Source organism: Apus apus, chromosome 1 (genome assembly GCF_020740795.1).
Source record: "Apus apus isolate bApuApu2 chromosome 1, bApuApu2.pri.cur, whole genome shotgun sequence".
Classification (NCBI taxonomy): Eukaryota; Metazoa; Chordata; class Aves; order Apodiformes; family Apodidae; genus Apus; species Apus apus.
Genome location: NC_067282.1, coordinates 4,094,435 through 4,111,554, shown reverse-complemented (window position 1 = coordinate 4,111,554; position 17,120 = coordinate 4,094,435). Strand labels below are relative to the sequence as shown.

General features: G+C 42.2%; 1 protein-coding gene across 1 annotated transcript in view; it reads left to right on the top strand.

The window, feature by feature from the left end:
* LOC127395132 (teneurin-4) overlaps positions 1 to 17,120 on the top strand; it is a gene marked incomplete at its 5' end in the record, with an annotated part of 214,884 nt that overhangs the window by 151,013 nt on the left and 46,751 nt on the right. The window contains 2 exons of the mRNA XM_051641606.1: positions 9,399 to 9,553; positions 13,559 to 14,436. Of these exons, the coding sequence (XP_051497566.1) occupies positions 9,399 to 9,553; positions 13,559 to 14,436 (1,033 nt within the window). The remainder of the gene's footprint in view (positions 1 to 9,398; positions 9,554 to 13,558; positions 14,437 to 17,120) is intronic.

Here is a 17,120-nt window from a genome sequence, read left to right as displayed (position 1 = left end):
CTGCTTCAGCATGAGCTCACCTGGCTCCTGATTAGCTTACTTAAATGTGATAAAAGCACAGTCAAATCAGAATAAAAGCACCACACAAGCTTCGTGACTGTGAACTAAATTGTTCAAAACAGGTTTAGCCAAACATATGTAGTCCTGTGTGTAGCCAAGACTACAGTCTGGCAGTCTCAAGGTAACAGGCTCTGCATATGTCGCTCCTCCCAGCTGTCCACAACTCCTAAGAAAAAAAACACAGAGGGTATAAAGATACTGCAAGATACTGTTGTTGTACACACCTTCTGCAGTGTCTGTGAAGGTGGGCAAAGAAGGATTCCCATGCAGGAATGCTTTTAGAAATGTGGCTTTTTTGCCTGTTGTATGTGTTCTTGCCTTGTTAGGATTGTGAAGAGTTATTTGTATGTTCTTGGCAATGGTATCAAGGTGCTGCAGGTTTCCTTTTTCCTTCCATCTGGGAATGGTAACTCGTTCCTCACCATGGCAATTCCAACCTCTTTGTAAAGCAACTTCCCAGCAAAACCTGGGCATCCTTTAACAAGTAATTTAACAAAGAGCAGGTAAGATGAAGACAGCTGAGCTGTGGTATCTCCTCTTGGACAAACTTCTCAGGAAGTTATTTTTCTTGACAAAGAGATGACATTATTATCCAAGAAACCCAAACTGATTTAGTGGCCTTTTGTGTCAGCTCTAGTTGTGATTATTTTTTTGCTGTTACATGTCAGCTAGTTGATTCCTGGCAGGACATGGAAAAATATGCCTTGGGAGACTTGTTCTTTGCCAAAAAGCACTGAAAGCTGAACTGCTACCCTGGTAATGTCCAAAGGGCCCAGCATGGTTTCCAAGCACTCCAGACTCCCCTGAGGTGACAGTTATATGGCAATAAAGTATTGCCAGAGGCACAGATATAGAAAGGGAACAGCTACCTGTGGACAGGTTGCCATGCAGAAATGATCTCACAAAAAGAAAATTAAGTGACTTGGGCAGAGAGATTCAGACAGTCCAGCAGATGAGTCATGAGATCAGGGAATCCAAAAATCTGTAATCCAAGTTTCTACACCACTTTGATTTTCAACCAGTGAAAAACAAAACCAACCAAGCCAGTGCTTTGGTTGGACATCCCTTCTCCCTTGTACAAGATAAGAGGAATATTATTCATTCCCTCCATGGATGGGTGTTGCAAGGTTTAGATGAATCATGTTTCTGCTTTGCTATGGGAAACAGAGGTCTGAAGTTCAAAGCTTTCAGCACTGAAATTCTTCTTGTTGGCAATTCAAGCTCTCAGGAGACTGTTCTTCCACCTCAGTCACGTAACAGCAAAACACATGCGTTCATTCCTCAAAGCTCCCAAAATTTCACAAAACAGAAGTAAATTGAGGGTGAAAGAGGAAATGACACGAAGTAAAATGGCAAGGAGATAATAATAACCCGGAAAGCCCACACTGCCAATGGAAGGTTCGTAAACAGTGTTCCCTGATCTGGTTCTAGCCTGAGTTAACCGAGTTGGCTGAGGCAACAGCTTTGGCAGGTGTGACTCACTTTTCATTCACCTCAATAAGTGATTAACAGTGAAAACTCACACTGACAATATCATGTCAGTATTGTTTGTATCTCACAGTGGGTCATCCTAGCAGAAAAATCCAGCAAATGCTCTTCTTTCATGTACTTCATAATAGTTCACAATAAAAATGACATATTGTACAAGTAACTAGTAGTCCTCAGGTTACCCTTTAGCTTCCCTGCCTTGGCAGGGGAATAAACACTCATAAGAGAATGGTCAGAGGAAATGAGAAAATTATTCTGTCACTGTAGAGATACCACCTGGCTAGGAAAGGACTTGGAAAATTCAGTTCTTTGAGAATCACCACTCTTCCTGGGACTCTACTTTTTAAAGCTAAAGCTGTTTTATTCACTGAAAAGAGTTAATTCATGCAATCTCAGATTTGTGTTTTTAGAAGACATCTTTGCACTTGTTAAAAAATTGAAGGTAAGAAAATCTTGCCTCCACTTTTATGATGTTTTAATTAGCTGATGTTTGCAGTTTGCTGGGAAATACTGAGGGAATACAGGCCTGCCAAGTGAAAAACAGCAGTTCATGAAGACTAGAGAATCAGTCGTGAGGTGTCAATATATACTTTAGCTTCTACCTTTTGGATCAGTCAGGCATCTGGGGTAAGCAGGTTTTTTTGCTCTCTTCTCAGTGGAAAGAAACTGGTACACTGAAGGTAGTTCATTTTATGCCAGTGCACATGTCCAAGGATCTGGGATTGCCAGTCTCCTCGTGGATATGATAGCCTGAAGGATGAGGTCCCCACCCCAGCTCACACCATTCAGAATGGTTCTCCACTTTCTGAGCAGCAGCCTTTTCCCACAGCATTGATTAACTCCTCCAGTTCCTACCATACTTCCTGTCAGTTCAGGATGGATAATTTCTTAGAATCATAGAATCCTAGAATAGTTTGGGTTGGAAGGAACCTTCAAAGGTAATTTAGTTAAACCTACCTGGCATGGACAGGGACACCTCCCACTAGATTGACACCCAGATGAGTGGAGAGGCTGACACTCCAGAAGGGAGAACCACCCTCCAGGATGACCTGGACAAACTGGAGGAGTGGGCTAAGAGAAACATAATGAAGTTCAACAGAGAGAAGTGTAAGGTCTTGCACCTGAGAACACATCACCCAAGAGTGCTGTTCAGACTGGGATCCACTTGGCTGGAGAGCAGCCCCATGGAAAGGGACCTGGGGGTCTTGGTGTAGAACAGGCTCAACATGAGTGAACAGTGTGCTGCAGGGCAAAGAAACCAGCAGGATGTTGGGCTGCATCAACAAGGGCATCACCAGCAGAGATAAAGAAGTCATCATCCCTCTCTACTCGGCGCTTGTCAGACCACACCTGGAGTGTTGTGTTCAGTTTTAGACCCTGCTCTACAAAAAGGATGGGACAGGCTGGTGAGGCACCAGAGAAGGCCACAAGGATGTTCAGAGGACTGGAGGACCTGCCATATGAGGAGAGGCTGAGAAAACTGGGTTTGCTCAGCCTTGAGAAAAGAAGGCTTTGGGGAGCCCCTACTACCATGTTCCAGTCCTTAAAGGCTGGCTACCAAGAAGATGGAGACTCCCTATTTACAAGGAGTCATGTGGAAAAGACAAGGGGTAATGGGCACAAGTTGCTCCTGGGGAGATTCCAATTGGATGCAAGAGGTAAATTTTTCACCCTAAGGACAGTCAAACATTGGAATAGTCTCCGAAGAGAAGTGGTAGATTCTCCTACACTGGACAGTTTTAAGTCTTAGCTGGACAGGGTGCAGAGCTACCTCATATAAACTATAGTAGTACTTAGAAAGGTTGGACCAGATGATCCTTGACGTCCCTTCCATTCTATGATTCTATGATTCAGTGACTCTACAGATCAAGTTGCTCAGAGCCCCATCCCATCTGGACTTGAACACCTCCAACGATGGGGCATCCACAACTTCCCTGGAAAACTTTTTCCAGTGTCTCAGTACCCATGTTGCAAAAAAACCACACCAATAAATAAATAAGTATATAAGTGAATAATTCTTCCTTACATCCAATCTATATCTACCCTCTTTCAGTTCAAACCTATTATCCCTTGTCCTGTTAATACATTTCTCCAAAGTATCACAGAATCATAGAATGGTTTGAGTTGGAAGAGACCTTAAAAATCATCTAGTTCCAAACCCCTGCATGAGCAGGAACATTGTCAACTAGACCAGGTTGCTCAGAGCCCCATCCCAGCTGACCTTGGACACTTCCATGGGTGAGACATACACAGCTTCCCTGGGCAATCTGGGCCAGTGTCTCACCAACCTCATACAAAAATAAATGTGTTCCAGTGCCTAACCTAAGTCTCTCCTCTTCCAGTTTAAAGCCCTTACCCCTTGTCTTCTCACTAGGTGTACTTGAAAAAGTCCCACCCCAGTACCAGTACCTTCTGGATAGAGGTTCTTGTCTTTCTCCAGTGAAACAGCACTCCCTTTAGTTGATCAGCTTAGGTGAGACATTAGGAGGGAAAAATCCCACCCTAGGAATTTGACCCTTCCCCAGTCTTTGTCATCTCCAACAAAGGTGGGCTATACAGAGGACAGGTAGATCAACAGATGCAGTAGTGTTGGCAGTTCTTTGGTCAGGGAGCTGTTAGGAACCAGTCTGCTACTTCTAATTTATTTGCCACAGAGCACCGCAAAGCTTTCAGATGCTAATGAATTTCAATATATCCTTGCAAATTAAAGTGTTGGCACTTTCTAATTATCATCTGCTAATAATGATCCTCTTTTACAAGCAATCTAAAGAAAAATTAAAACTCCAGCTTGTCAGAGCATTTGTTTTCATCTGAGTACTCACCAGTGGTTCTCCTCAGGAAAATGTTGTGGCAAAGAAATTACCAAGGAGCCTGCAATTAAGAGAGATTTCAGTGACAAGTCTGACACAATTGGAAGAAGGTTTCAGAAGGGACAGGGAGGGGAGGGACATCTCATTCATTTAGCACCACAAAAACAATACAAAATGAAGTAATTAATTTGGAGACAGATTGCTTCCTTCACTGTGTCCTGCTGAATGTGTAAACAAAAATCTCGGTTGTTCACTAAATGTTCATGAGTTCGACAGAGTTTAAAGAAGAAACTCAGCCCTCCACAATCTGTTAACATTTTTATTGTCAAATAATAATGCAAGGGCCATTTCAGGGAAGAGCAGAGGCTGATTGAACAAAATGTCTTGTCTCTTCACATGGCCAGAAAAGACACGTAGGGAAAGGAGCAATGATAGGTTGGTCTTTCCCTCCTAACACACCAGATTCTAGTCATCAACATTTAAGGGACTTTCTGAAAAGGCTGCACCTGGATCTGTGTTTAGATGCCACCATCAATTCATCTAGAAGCTTTCCTGAAGACCTACTTTTGTCCTTCCATCCTGTGCTAATAATTTCAACATTTCTTTTAGCCACAGCATGAATAAGTGTCATCTTTTTGAGGCCCGAAAGCTGCCTTCTGTTCTTCTTTCTGTGCCCTCCTTATCCTTTTCTGTCTTCTAGCTCCCTCCTTGACCACTGCAGAGCACAAAGCTGATCTCTTCTGAAAATTTTTCACAAGAGTTCCAAAATCTTTTTCCTGTGAGGTGTTTTATTAGTCACTGCATATGGGTAGGTGGGCTTACTCATTTCCCTGTGAATTCCTCTGTACTCATTGACACTAATTTTCATCTGCCGTTTTATCACTTGGTCATTCAGCATCCAGGCAGACAAGAAAGCTCCAAATTTTTATTTCTTTGGCACCTATTTTTTTACCTAAAAAAGTGGTTTCCCCACCCCCCCTTTCTTTTTTTCCTAAGTAGAGCTTCATGTGCAATGCAATCACTTTTAGTGGTTCATCTTCTAGAAGAAACCCACCATGTCCCGGTAGCTATTTGCAGCATAACGTTTTGCTGTCACCTCCTCACACCACAAGGTCCTGACATTTCAAGCAAATGTCATCGTGTCACCACTTTCTGTCAGCACAACTCAGTGGTGTGATGCACATGGTGCTACAAGCCCTTGTTTCTTATGGGATTGCTGACTATCTGAGAGGAGCCAGCATGATTTCATAGCGTATGGATTTCATATCTAGAGCTTAAAGTTTGGATCTGCAATGCTACCTGGGTTGTGGCAGCAGATGTTTTCTCTCAGTAACTGTGAGATTGAACTTTGAGCTGTGTGCTGAAAATCCTTAATTCCCTTATGTTCCTATGGAAACATGAGAGGAGCCTTCTGCCAAAGCAAGCCAAGGCCTTTGGCTTTACATGCGTAACAGGCAAATTACCCCTTTCTGTGCCCGTTTTCAGGAGCCAGCTCCCAGCACTGGAATTGTGCCATTTTCAGAAAGGAAACACAGAAAGGTCCAATCTAACCTCTATAATTTGCTGCAAAGAAACTGTGAGATGCTTTTTTTCCTCTCTGCAGAAGTCATCCATCCAAAGACACTTTGGGGGAGAACAGAGCTCCTCTCCAAAATTAGATTTGATTCCAAGACAATCAGCTAAAGGCAGGAAGGGATTGGAGCTGAAGGGGCATGTGCAAAAGGGAATTTACAGTTTTGGCATGTGCAAATGGGAATGTAGGGCTTTGACAGCCTGCAAATTCTTACCCTGTAGAACATCCTAGGAAATGCAAGGCAATTGGGATTGCTTAGCCTCTGTGAAAGAAGGATAAGCAGAGAAGTGCTCTGTGATAAGGACACGTGCACATGGCATTGCCCTGGAGCAGGATGATAAGCAGTAACTTTGCTCTTCCACTTTAACATATTCGAGTGTGCAAGCTCTTTGTCTAAGCTGGAATGCCAAATAAAGTTGTGCTCTATCAACTGATCAGAGCTGGCTTGAGAGCCAGACTACATCTAGGTTGTTATTACTGTAACTGGTTAATCAGACCAGCCATCAGACCTCAGCACTGAACACGGCGAGAGGCTGTCAGCACACACTGCTGATAAATCCAATCCAATACATATGGAACTAGCTAAGGGAGAAAATTCTGCCTCATTTAAAATCACATTATCCAGCCTGCCACCCTTCACTGGCTTTTGGCCTGTCACAGGGACTAATGGACAGACCTCCTGAAAAATACTCCTTGTGAACCCAGGAATGGGTAAGAGCCTCTTGTGTTTGACAAAAGCCAATTAAGATCAACTAACCCTTCTATTAAGCCTCTTCTGAAAAAGCATGTCTACCATATTGCTTAAAGAGCTCCATTGTATTCCTGGTTGTCAAGCAAACACCAACAAACATTTAAGATGTTACCATTCAGTGGGCAAAATAATTAGAGGAGCAGGAACCTTTGATGAGAGATGCCAGTGGCAGGTGACATGTGCCAATATCCTGGATGAGTCATTGAACAGGGCACCAACTGTGGCACAATGCTGACAGATCTTAAGGCAGGTGGGATATTGATGCTTATAGTGCCAGATCCCTTGGCTGCTTTTCAGAGTGCTAAGATACAACTGATGTGTTTATATCGCGTAGTGAGAATAAACGGCCACCACTTCTGTGGCTTCTCCTGTAGCACTCAGGTGGGCAACAGCTACCTGCATCTCCTTTTTGAGACTGTTGTTTCATGGTCAGTCCTGCAGGGTCCATGCAGAGGTCAGTCCTGCCATAGCATGAATTAAACACAGGTATCGAAATGTAGGACTAGAAGCAGTCTTTTGGGTCATTTAGTCCTGTCATCCATTATTCCAGCAATCCTGCCATATAATCCCCTCCAAAATTAATGAACTTCATCTTAAAAGCAGTAAGTAATTTTTTTTTTCCCTCACTGCCCTAGAGGCTATTCTGAAATCTCACTGCTCTGATGGTCAAATATCCAGGTCAAAATGATGTCCTTCAGACAGGGAGATGCTGTGAAGAACTCAGGAAAATGCTGCTTTTACCTCCTAGCAAAATACACAGCTCCCATTCAACTCAGTGATCTGAAACATTGGTTCCCTGACTTCTAATTGACTTTGTTTGAAGTTTGTTCTTTCTCTAAAACAATGACTTAGTCCTGAGGTTTTCTTGCTATTACTTCCAGGCTAAATTATCTTCTGTGGATTTCTGTATGACCAAATGTGACAAGTTTTTCCATGTATAATGCACCTCTGTGGCTTCCATCCCTTGCAATAGTTCTAGTACTGGCTGAAGGCCATTATTTTAATTGCCAAAGTGATCAGGGGATTAGTGCCTCCTACATGAAAATCTAAAATGTTTTTGATCTGTGAACTGCTGGATCTCTACTTCACAGCATAGTTCACAGTGGATGGAGACTGAGAATAAATGTTTCAAACAAGGGGATCTGGCTGCAAAACAGCATTTTGGAGAAACACAAGGTCTGATCTCTTCTCTTGAACATTCTCAAAGCTTTCTGTCTGAAACAGATTTTCCATCACTTCTGTCACCATCTGACAGCCAAAAAAACCCTTATAGTGAGGATTTGTCTCACCAACTCTATCTATCTACAGTATAAATGTTTCCTTTGGAGATACTTGCTGTAGTCTCCTTTCATAGTCAGTGGGGAGGAAAAGGTGTTGCTAGATGGTTTAATATACTCCCTTATGGATATCTGCTTTAGGGTGATATGAATTGCACCCTAGAAGTAGGTATTTCTCTCCACTGGTTGGAAGAGCTCCAGATACTTGCTTGGATGCACGATGCAGATGTCTGCTTTTTTTGCCAAGTTCTTGCTACCCTGCTAGCAAAAGAAACCAAATAGGAAGATCCTAATATTCATCTAGTCATGTATTCCAAGCAGAGCTTTCACTTGCATAGAAAAGGTTGTTACAGGCTTCTGCATTATTTTGTTCTTCCTTTACATTCTCTTAACGTCTTTAAGACACTCAAATATTATGCTGAGCAGGATTCTTCCACCGTAGGGTGGATGAGATGGATGACTCTATTAGTATCTGTGGAGTTATTTTTAATTCATACTAACATAAAACAGAGGTGAATGGGGCCCTTAACTTCTTATTTCTGCCTCAGTCATGGACTTTCTCTGTGACCTTGTGAAAAGTGCTTTATCTGTTATTTTCCTGATACGTAAAATTAGGATGATCACAGTTGCAGAGTGTTAGGAGGTCTAATTAGTAAGTGTAAAGCACCATGAAATCCTCTGATGGAAGATGCGGAGTAGAGGTAGCTTGGGATAAAGAGGATTAAAGGAGGTTATGCTAACATAACAAATACTTGAGAAATGATGCTTAGGGGGAAGTGAAAGGGCACATATCTGCCGGTGAGGAGAATCAGCAGCCTGTAACTGTTGTTGGCAGACCTCAAATCCACTGACAGGAGTATGTCTACAAAGGAGGTTTGGACAATGAAATGAATCACCTGGCAGAGTTCAGAAGCAGGTGAAATGCTATAGGTTAGTAGGATTATCCTAGGAAAAACCCTTCCACATTTGTCATTCGGAATTTGATTGGCCTAACGGATCTTTTGCAGCCTTTTTTCATTGCCATTTCTGAAAAATTCACCAGCATAACCTTTTTCATGTACATGGATTAATATTCATACCACGAGCAACACCACCACATTTCTGAAGGTGCAAGACACGTAGTTATTCGAAAGCCTTTTCCTTCCAGCAGCTCGCGGAATGCCGTGCCCTTTTCCAGGAGCGAGCAGGGATTTCTAAATTGCATCATATGCCAGTTGGAAGAGCTTTCCGTGGAATGGTGCCAGGTCAAAGCTCCTGATAACCACGACTCCCACATGTCCAACTCTCATCTCATCCCTTTTGAATGCCATAAAATCTATTGCTCCCAACCAATCCAGCCGTCTTACTCTTTCATGAATGTCAGACCAGACACAGATTTCTATTCATCTTATAATTGTCAGGTTGCTGTTTCTGACTGTCTTACTTTTTTTCTGCTTCAGGCATCACAGTGGACAAGTTTGGGTTGATTTACTTTGTGGATGGCACTATGATCAGGCGGATTGATCAGAATGGGATTATCTCAACTGTGTTGGGTTCCAATGACTTGACATCTGCTCGGCCTCTCAGCTGTGACTCTGTCATGGACATTTCTCAGGTAAGATGATGTTTTGATTGGGTCTCTGCAGAACTGAAGCCTATGCCTTCACCCTATCTGCATGCCTCTGTGCCTCCCCAGGCCTGACAAAGAGGTAGGAGCTGAAGGAGATCTCTATGTATTTTATGGTTTGAAAATGACTGGGTCAAAAAGATCCTATAAATAGTGAAGGAAAGACCTAACTGACCTAACACAGAGATCTCAGTGGAGATAGATTTTTTCAAATATCCCAGCTATAGCAGAGACTTCTTTCAGAGCTCCCAATCATCTGAGAGACACATATTCCTCAGAAGCTAGGTTTCATTAGGCCCATTTCTCAAGAAACTAGTCGCTTTAAATTAAAAAGACCAGGCATCTGTACTCATTTTTGTTGGGCTGTATGGCATGCTTTGTTATAACAACTTAGCTAACCATGGGGTTTTTTCTTTCCTTCCCCCCTATCCTAATTGCCCAGCACAATTTTAGACCTGAATCAAATTAACATCTAGGAAATACTGATTGGAGGCTGTGGTGCCAAAATTAGCAACAGCAGAAAAACAAGAATCTTGAATTGCATCAGATTGCAAATTGGTTGCAGCTACGATCATGCTGGGCTTTTAAGTCCTGCTGCTTAAAGGTGGAGAGAAAAAAAAAATATGAGAGAAAAAAGAAAAGGCAGTTTGATGATTGCTTTATTTCTGGATGGCACAAAAGAGAAATTTGTTACAGCCCAGCACTCAACTTTGTGGGGCACTGGCCAACCTGCCAAATTGTGCCAGTTTAGAGACAGTGTCCTTTGAAACCTTTGTGCCACTTGTTGTTTGCCTGGCTACAGGGATGTTGCTCTCTCCTATGGAAATATAGATCATAGCTGGAGGGCTAAATACTGTTATTCAGCCACAATAGATGGCAGTGGGGTTTCCTTTTTCCAACTACCTAGGTAATTTCTGTGCTCCCATATGGAATCTGTTCTTCTTGGTTTTCCCTCTAATTTGAAAAGATTATTCTTGCTTCTTTGCAACTGGTTCCCACTGTCTGCAATTTATGAACAAACTGAAATTATGAGTTTAAAAGCTCTCATGCCTTCTATAGAAGCAATTTTTTCTGGTTAAAGGACATCTTGTATTATGTTTCTCATCTTACAGGCACAGTTTTTTTCTTTATTTGAATTTCAGGGGCATTTACCACAAGCCCATTGTGAATTCAGGCATTAAAAATTATTTTCACACAGGTTACGTGGCTTGTATGTATCCAGATGTCAAATTTAAACACTTCTGAGATGAGCTACAAGGTATCTGCTGAAGACTGTCTCTTTCCCTCCATAAAATGATGGGACCCATTCTTAGATTAACTTGTACTGTGATGGATAAATTAACTGGTACTTTTCTGGACAGATGCACTGAAGACCAGTTTAATTAAAAAAAAAAACAAAAACAAAACAAAAACTCAGCCCAAAGCAGACAAAGAAAACCCAGCCTGGGAAGTAGCTTTTTATCATTTACAGTGGCTAGAAGAGTCTTTTCTGTCAGGTCCCTGAGGGTCCATGGGCATGAGGACATGAAATATTTAGCTGCCAGTGTTGACAAGGAATGGTTTTTAAGGAATTGAAAATTCCCTTGTCAGTTCAGAATAAACTCTGCTCTTGATGCTAACTCAAGGCTGTGGAGCTTAAAGACCACTGGAAGGGATGGAAGCATGAATTATTAAAGAGAAAACCACAGGCTATAATGTTTTACTACAGGAAGGGTTAAAATAGGCCAGGAGCTGAGGAAGTAGGGATATTTTGCAAAGAGAGGATCACACTAGGCAGAGCTCACACAGTGCTTAGCCATGAAAATGATCTTCACAAGCCCAGCTATTAGAAGGCGCTGTGAACTAAACACCCTGCATCTGATGGTCTTAAAAAAAAAAAAAAAAAAAAAAAAAGGGTGAAAAATGAATAGAAGCATAAAAAGTAAAGTGTGGCTGTGACAGAGATGTTCAACTACAGGCTTTACAAATAATAACCTCCTGTGTACCTCTAGGTCTTACCTTGCTTCTTGTTCTCCATTTAAAAAATAAAAGAAAACAAAAAAGAGCAAAACACAGTGAGAGAAGGTTTGCTGGCATCTACTCCTCCTCCTTCCACTTAGGTTGTCACCTTCTAGATGCAAAATACCCCCTCAAACTTAGTCACCTCAAACAAATGAGAAGCAGCAGTAGAGGATGGACAGTGGGAGAGGAAGGTTTGCAGCATAGAAGCAGGGATATCTCAGAATTGCACGGCCATGAGTGTGCTCAGATCCCAAAGCTTCCCATCCCAGCACATCACACTGTTGTGTACAGGTTGAAAACCACGTGGGTGGGGGTGGAATGGCACAAAGTGGTGAGCTGCTCAGTTAACTGTGAGATATCAAGTCCATCTGCTCTAACTTAGAGTTGTCCTGCTGACTGAAAGAGAGTATACAACCAGAATAGCTATCCTTTTAAATACAGTTGAAAGTCAATTAAAAAACCTAGCTGGAGGTGACCAAGAGCATACTTCACAATTCTTCTTTTCCTATCACCCTTCACACGTCTATTATGGGGAAGATGCAACATTAGGAAAGCATTTAAGCATTGGTTGGTTCCCATCAACACAAGGCTGGTGTTTGTTGTTTTTGTTGCTTTCTTTCTATACAAACCTGAAGTAAAAAAAAAAAAATCAATAAAAATGTACATCCTTTAAAATTCTTTATCTTAAAAAAAATTATCCTGAATTCAGTTGGTAAAGGTTTCTTGGGCTTGGCAACTAAAAGATTAGGCACACCTGAAAAGCCAGTGTATTGCTGAAGTACAGCTAGAAGGAGAGAGCTTCTTGTGCTCACTCCCACGTGGTTTTACCAGTCTTTTTTTTTTCAGTTTGTTTGTGCATACAGATTCTCAGTGCAGAACTGTGCTGTATCACTGTTACTTGAAGACATTCTTCCATGATGAAAAAAAAAAAAAAAAAAGTGAAAACCACTGTGAAGACACAAAGATTTCGTTCTACAAATTGAATCACCTGAATTTCTTACAAATTGCTGTTTTGCATCTTTGCATTGACAAGCACAAAATAGTTGGCTATAGCTTGGACATACAGACATGCTGGCACAGCTGCCAGTTTTGTGTCTGTCCCTCCTTGTCATTCACCCGAAGGAGCTGAGCCACTTGTCTGGAAAATCCCTTAGTAAAAGGATCATTGTTTTGTTTGACTGATTTCATAAGTACTTCACACAAAATTTCCAGTTCTGGGTCTCTGCCATAAGATAAGGTTCAGGCTCCATCAATTCAAGTTGCTTAGAATGGTTTGGAGAAGGGAAATCCCAAGAGAATATCTGGGCTTTCTTGTTCACTCCTGCATTCCCCAGGTGCTGATACCCTGGACTTCACACCAAGGTGGAGGAGCAGAGAGAAGCCATGGTGCAGAGCAAGAGCTGATGTGGCTCCACCTCTGTCTATTGCCCTACTCCCACCCCTGCTGCAATGCAGAGTGTTGATGGCCATGTGACATATAGCTAAGCCCCCTCACCCACACCAGGATGGTGTTCTCTTTGGCCACTACACCAAGCACTAATAATTAGTTGTGTTTCTATTCTATGAAAGGAGGTTGTAGTAAGGTGAGCGTTGGTCTCTTCTCCCAAGTTACAAGTGACAGAACAAGAGGAAGTGGCCTCAAGTTGTGCCAGAGGAGGTTTAGATTGGATATTAGGAGCAATTCCTTCACTGAAAGGGTTGTCAGGCCCTGGAACAGGCTTCCCAGGGCAGTGGTAAAGTCACCATCCCTGGAGAGATTCCGAAGATGTGTAGATGTGGTGCTTAGGGACATGGTTTAGTGCTGGACTTGGCAGTGTGCTAGGTTAGTGGTTGGACTTGATGATCTTAAGGTCCTTTTTAACCTAAACGATCCTTTTACGCTTTCTCCCTTTATTCCATGTTGAAACATCGTCACAGCGACTGATTTCTAGCAATCATGCAGCGGAGAGAGGTCTTGCTATAACAATTTCCTTGTGTTATTTTACCATTAAGGTTCGTCTAGAATGGCCCACAGACCTGGCAGTCAATCCGATGGATAATTCGCTCTACGTCCTCGACAACAACGTTGTGTTACAGATCTCTGAGAACCACCAGGTGCGCATCGTGGCAGGGAGGCCCATGCACTGCCAGGTGCCAGGCATGGATCACTTTCTCCTTAGCAAGGTGGCAATCCATGCCACCCTGGAGTCTGCTACTGCCCTGGCCGTCTCGCACAACGGGGTCCTGTATATTGCTGAGACTGACGAGAAGAAGATCAACCGCATCAGGCAGGTCACCACCAACGGGGAGATTTCTCTTGTCGCTGGTGCCCCGAGCAGCTGTGACTGCAAGAATGATGCTAATTGTGACTGCTTCTCAGGGGACGATGGCTATGCCAAGGATGCCAAACTCAACGCCCCGTCCTCCCTCGCAGTGTGTGCGGATGGGGAGCTGTACGTGGCTGACCTTGGAAATATCCGCATCCGCTTCATTCGGAAAAACAGACCATTCCTCAACACACAAAACCTGTATGAGTTATCCTCGCCCATAGACCAGGAGCTCTACTTGTTTGACACCAGTGGTAAGCACCTTTATACTCAGAGCCTCACCACTGGAGATTATCTTTACAATTTTACTTATTCTGGAGATGGAGATATAACCCTCATCACTGACAATAATGGCAACTTAGTCAATATCCGAAGAGATTCCACGGGGATGCCCCTCTGGCTGGTAGTGCCTGATGGTCAAGTCTACTGGGTGACAATTGGTACCAACAGTGCACTCAAGAGTGTGACAACACAGGGGCATGAAGTGGCCATGATGACATACCACGGCAACTCCGGTCTCCTTGCCACCAAAAGCAATGAAAATGGTTGGACAACGTTTTATGAGTAAGTATTTAAATATTAATGTTATGCTGCTGACTTCATTCTGTGGCCTCTGAACCATGCAACGTCGATAGAACTTAATTCCCTGGACAGAATTATTGTTCACATAAAATTACTAGAACAGAGACTGTTAGATCTCACACAAACATGTCATACTAGAATTAGGTGTGTTATAGTTTGAATAAGCTCCCTCTATCAAGTCAAGAGTCAGGCAGTTTCTGCTGTGTTTTTCTAAATTAGTTCAGTAATTTGGACACCTGGTTCTTCTTAACTGTAGTCGGGACAGGGGATTTAGGCTGCCTGACAGAGAATTTTGCTTCACTTTGAAAGCCTTGGAAGTGTGAAAGTTTCATCAGATCCTCTTTTTTGCAGCTTTTCACCTACTTCCCATGCTGCAGTGTCTTTTTTGAGCCTGTTTGAAATGGCTGTAATTAATGAACTGTTCCATTTATATTGTTGCAGTTGGCCTCACTGAGCTGTAAAAATAGTTTCAGACCTGTTCAAGACCAACCCTACCCCAGAGAGTTTTCTGAGCAGAGAGAAAACAGGATGCTCTGAAAAACCCAGAGCTGGCAACAGCTTGAAGATTTCTGCTTCTCTTTTGCATTACTGCTAGCAATTCCCTGCTTGGAAATACCATGAAGACAACACACTTCTGGTATCAACTAGGAAAAAGATAGATAACTCAAAGGGCATTTAGAAGGACAGTCTGCAAAATCATCCTGCTGTTGAGAGCCCTTTCCCCTTCCTCTTCCTTAGTTTAATTTCTATTTTCAAGTCTAGCCTCTTTGAAATGCTCCTTTTAGTTCATAATTTCACATATGGTTTGAATGGTTACATGGAAGTATTCAGCTACCATAAGAATAGACCCATTGTAAGAGTGCAATCTGGCTAGAATAGGCAGTTTCCAAGATTACAAAGAAAAAAAACCTGGGGGGTGGGGGGGAATGGGACTCACGAGAAGGAAAGCTGGCTAAACCCACATATTCCTGTGTTAGATATGCAGTTGCTTTGGTTCTTTCTTTAAAATGTTCCAGGCCCAGTTTCAAATTTCTTTGCTTAATACTCACTATTACTGCTCCTGCTTCAAAAAGAACTGATGGAAACTCTGTGATGATTCTTTTGAAAGGTTATTTGCATTCCATCAATGCTCTGCTTGCAATTACTACAGCAATATTCCTCAGTGAATCAGAGTTAATACCCTTCATCTCTTACATTGAATTTGCTTGAGGGAGGCTTTAGGGAGGAAAGATAGGGTGTTTTTCTCTCTAGGAGAGGAAGCCCTGCTATATTGTCAGGACCATTGTGCTAAATACCATTGTGGTATTTTCTTTTTTGCAAAGAACCCAGTAGTTCCCGTGCTTGAAAACAGATGTAGCCATGGACAGTGAAGCAAACTAAACATTGCAGCTAATAACAGTCAGATTTATACCTTAAATGTATTCTTTTATTGAAAAGTGTTAGGGAAAATATGAAGGAGATGAGAGAGAAGTTAGAATCCAACTTACTTGGTGGGTGTATTTGTAACAGTGATCCATTATTTCTTGCTATCCAACAAAACAAAGCATTTGTGAAAGTCATCATTCTGGTCCTTTTATGCACTTCAGAAGAGTCATAAGCAAGCTTTTTAGAGCTAAATGGAAGACAGTATTCTCCAGTGGACAGACTATGGAAATCTTGACTAGAGCAGATCAGCACTATATGATAGCACAGCATCACTGAAAATAGAGTTGAGAATGTGTCTTCAGAGATCTCTCATCCCTATGATCAGTTATCTCCACTTAACTGTTCCTGACAGATTCTGATGCAACTTTATACAACTACATAGTAAAAGTCTGTAGCTTAATTAGTTACCTCATCCCCCCCTTTGTAGGCAATGGACAGAAACAGGCACTTTCAAGGTGAGTTTCTTATGAGTTAAGTCAGGTATCTGCTTTAGGATCAGATGAGAGGAGTTGCAGTCTGAAAGTGTCACTCTCTAAAGGTAGAATTATTAGCTCAGATACAGATGTTTACATTGCAGATGTCTAACATTTGTCAAGTGGATCCTATCAAAATTTACTAAGTTATTAAAAAATATTGCTCATTATAATTGATTTACCTGTTTTGTTTTTATTGTTAGAAAGCTTTTTTGCAGGCACAGTTTAAATCTTCCTGGCTTGAATGTGAGACTGACACTTTTCCTCCTACCTATTCTGTCCTGTCCTGTCTGATCCTATCCTAACCTGTCTACTCAAGACTTGGAAAGCAGACCAGTCTGCTCAACAGGGAATGCTCCAATGGGGTTGTTTAAGGTGAATTGGAAAGGATTGATTCTACCCAGGTTTTTGTGCATGCATAATCTGGGAAGAAAATACGAAATCAGAACTGATAAAATGAGATTGGTAAATAAAGGTGAGATACTCTTGATAAAGTAGGTTTTGTTTAAACAAAATATATTCTTACACAGCCTAGTGACAAAGTATACTTATAACAGGTCAAATCTAAAGAACAGGGCTGAGCAACCTCTCACAGGATGCAGTGAGCAAAGCATCAGTTCATCCTATGTGATCTCTCAGCCTAATTCCATCTGCCTAGATTGTTACTGGGATGGACAAACATTTAGCCAGCCCACTCCACTTGTAGTGTGTAGTCAGGAGCTGATTTTGTCCCTCTACGGTCCAGCTCCATCCTCCAGGATGACCTGG